This window comes from Propithecus coquereli, unplaced genomic scaffold, assembly GCF_000956105.1.
Source record: "Propithecus coquereli isolate 6110/MARCELLA unplaced genomic scaffold, Pcoq_1.0 Scaffold17859, whole genome shotgun sequence".
NCBI classification, from domain to species: domain Eukaryota; kingdom Metazoa; phylum Chordata; class Mammalia; order Primates; family Indriidae; genus Propithecus; species Propithecus coquereli.
This window is the reverse complement of record NW_012142589.1, coordinates 1-2700: the sequence shown is the minus strand read 5'-3', so window position 1 is coordinate 2700 and position 2700 is coordinate 1. Positions and strand designations below refer to the sequence as shown.

General features: G+C 37.1%; 1 protein-coding gene across 1 annotated transcript; it reads right to left on the bottom strand.

Moving 5' to 3' along the window:
- Positions 1-250: 250 nt before the first annotated feature.
- On the bottom strand, positions 251-795 carry GEMIN6 (gem (nuclear organelle) associated protein 6; the record flags this gene model as incomplete). Its single annotated transcript, XM_012642370.1, has 1 exon — positions 251-795. A coding segment is annotated over one exon (474 nt), but the record flags the coding sequence as incomplete, so codon positions are not given.
- Between the last annotated feature and the right edge of the window lie 1905 nt (positions 796-2700).

The window sequence follows — 2700 nt, the reverse complement described above, 5'->3', positions numbered from 1 at the left end:
AAAAAAAAAAAAAAAAAATTTTCCTGCCTAACAAAAATGGGGTGTATCCTCAACACAAGAAAAGACCCTTACAATTCCGACATCCCTATGGTAATTTTGTTGCATGGGATGACATCCTTGCCCCAGTCCATTAATTTCCCCAGGAAACTAGCACTCATAATCCACATCTTTGATTTTACCAAAACATCAAAAGAATTAACACACTCGCACACACACTCATGAGCCTTTAAAGTCCTATAATATGATGAACTTACATTCAAAATATTTTATGAAGGGGAAAAAAAGTCTGTTTCAATCAGTATGTCCACAATTCTTGGCCTCTCATTGAGAAGCTGCAAGATGTCCTTGAATAAGATCTTGAACACGGGACAGAATAATCTCATTAGAGCTGCTGCAATTTTCTGGACCATATGGTGGGTCTATAGTCAGGACCCCTGCCACACAGAGAGTTTTCTTCGAATCTCCCTGTTCGGTGATGGGGATGTGGTTCTTCTCGAGCCATTTCTTTAGGCTGTTCTTTCTCTTTTCCAGATCCTCAGGGCTGTACGCTTTGCAGTCTCCAGACATGAACAAATGCATCAGCTTCTCCCTCACTCTCTGGTCCCCTTCACTCACAGTTTCAACAGTCTGTACAGCATGTCCCATAATTCCGGTGACAGACATGCTGCCATCTTCAAGGAAGTTCACAAGGACGATACTTTGGAAGAAAAGTAAGTTCAGAGCAGATTTGCAAAAGAAAAACCTAAGGCCCCATAACACTATGGAAGAAGCAATGGAATGAAAGGCATTATCAACCCAAATAGGTCACTAGACTAATAGGGAACACTCTTCTCCGTTTGAAATTAATCTTCTCCCCACCAAATGCTTTCACTTGTTCAGCAAGCATTCACTGATGGCCTTAAACATCTAAATTTTTGATCCAGCCTAAAGCTAATCATTGTGGGATACAGTTAAAGTATTACTTAAAGGGTAATAAATGCCTTAAATGTGTATTAGAAAAGAAGGCAGGGTACAGATTTAACTTTTAGAGTTAAGAAACAGCAACTACATAACTCCCCTCCAAAGCAGACCAAAGAAAATAACAAAGCACAAAATTAATGAAATAGAAAATAAGAGTTAATATGAGGATCATCAAATCCAATAGTTGTTCTTTGAAAAAAAATAAAATTCACAAAACTCAGGCAAGACTGATAAAAATAAAGAGAAAGAAAGAAGGCACATATAAATATAAGGAATAAGACAGCAAAGATTAACAGGAAATAGTAAGAACAAATTTATGCCAATAATTTTGAAACCTAAAACAGAAAACTTCCTAGAAAATATAAATTACTGACTCAAAAACAAAAGAGAGAGAGAATGTAAACAGTTCTGTAATCTTTAATAAAGACTAAATACCTAGTTCAAAATCTTTCCATGGAGAGTGAAAAAAAGACCCAGACAATTTTACTGGGAAGTTCTACAAAATTTTCAAGGATCAAACATTTCTAATCTAACCAAATTCTGCTAGAAACTATAAAAGGAGGGTTATGTATTAACTTATTTAAAGAGGCTATTATAACCTTAATGCCAAAAGCAGAGGACAGGATGAAAAAAGAAAACTATAAGCTAATCTCACTTATGAACACAAATTTAAAATACTGAAAAAAAATCTATATTATATATGTTATGATGTGATGAAAAGCGAATTTCACTTCTGTGGCATTCTTCCCAAAAACCTATAACCCAAGTCTGTTTTTGAGAAAACATCACAGGCTGGGCGCAGTGGCTCACACCTGTAATCCTAGCACTCTGGGAGGCTAAGGCGGGAGGATCCCTTGAGCTCAGGAGTTTGAGACCAGCCTGAGCAAGAGCGAGACCCCATCTCTACTAAAAATAGAAAAATTAGCCTGTAGTCCCAGCTACTCCAGGAGGCTGAGGCAGGAAGATCACTTGAGCCTCGGAGTTTGAGGTTGCTGTGAGCTAGGCTGACGCCACAGCACTCTAGCCAGGGCAACAGAATGAGACTCTATCTCAAAAAAAAAAAAAAAGAGAGAGAGAAGAAAAAGAAAACATCACACAAACCCAAATTGACAGACAATCTACAAACCACCTCACCAGTACTCTTCAAAACTGTAAAGGTCATGAAAAACAGGAAAGACTGAAAAACTCACAGATCAGAGGAGACTAAGAAGACATGACAACTAAATGTAACGTGGGATCCTGGATTGGATCCTGGAACAGAAAAAGGCCATTATCAGAAAAACTGGTAAAATCCAAATAATGTTTGCAGTTAATATAAATTCTTAGTTTTGAGAAATGTACCATGATTATGTAACACATTAACATTAGGTGAAGCTGAGTGAAGGGTATATGGGTACATTCTGGACTTTCTTTGCAACTTTTCTTTAAATCTAAAATCATTCCAAAATAAAAAGGTGTGTGTATGTGCATCTTCACCTTTAAAGGAGTCTTGCAAAAAATAAATCTGATCCTAATCAAACCTCTAGATCTGAATACTTATTTATAAGAAATATGGGAGATAAAAGAACACATTAAAATACACTATGATAATGCAATAAGGTAAATCCAGATGTTCAATTCTATAAAACAAATGACTGTTTCTTCAAAAATAAATGACATGGGGCTGAGCGCGGTGGCTCACACCTGTAATCCTAGCTCTCTGGGAGGCCGAGGCAGGCACATTGTTTGAGCTCAGGAGTT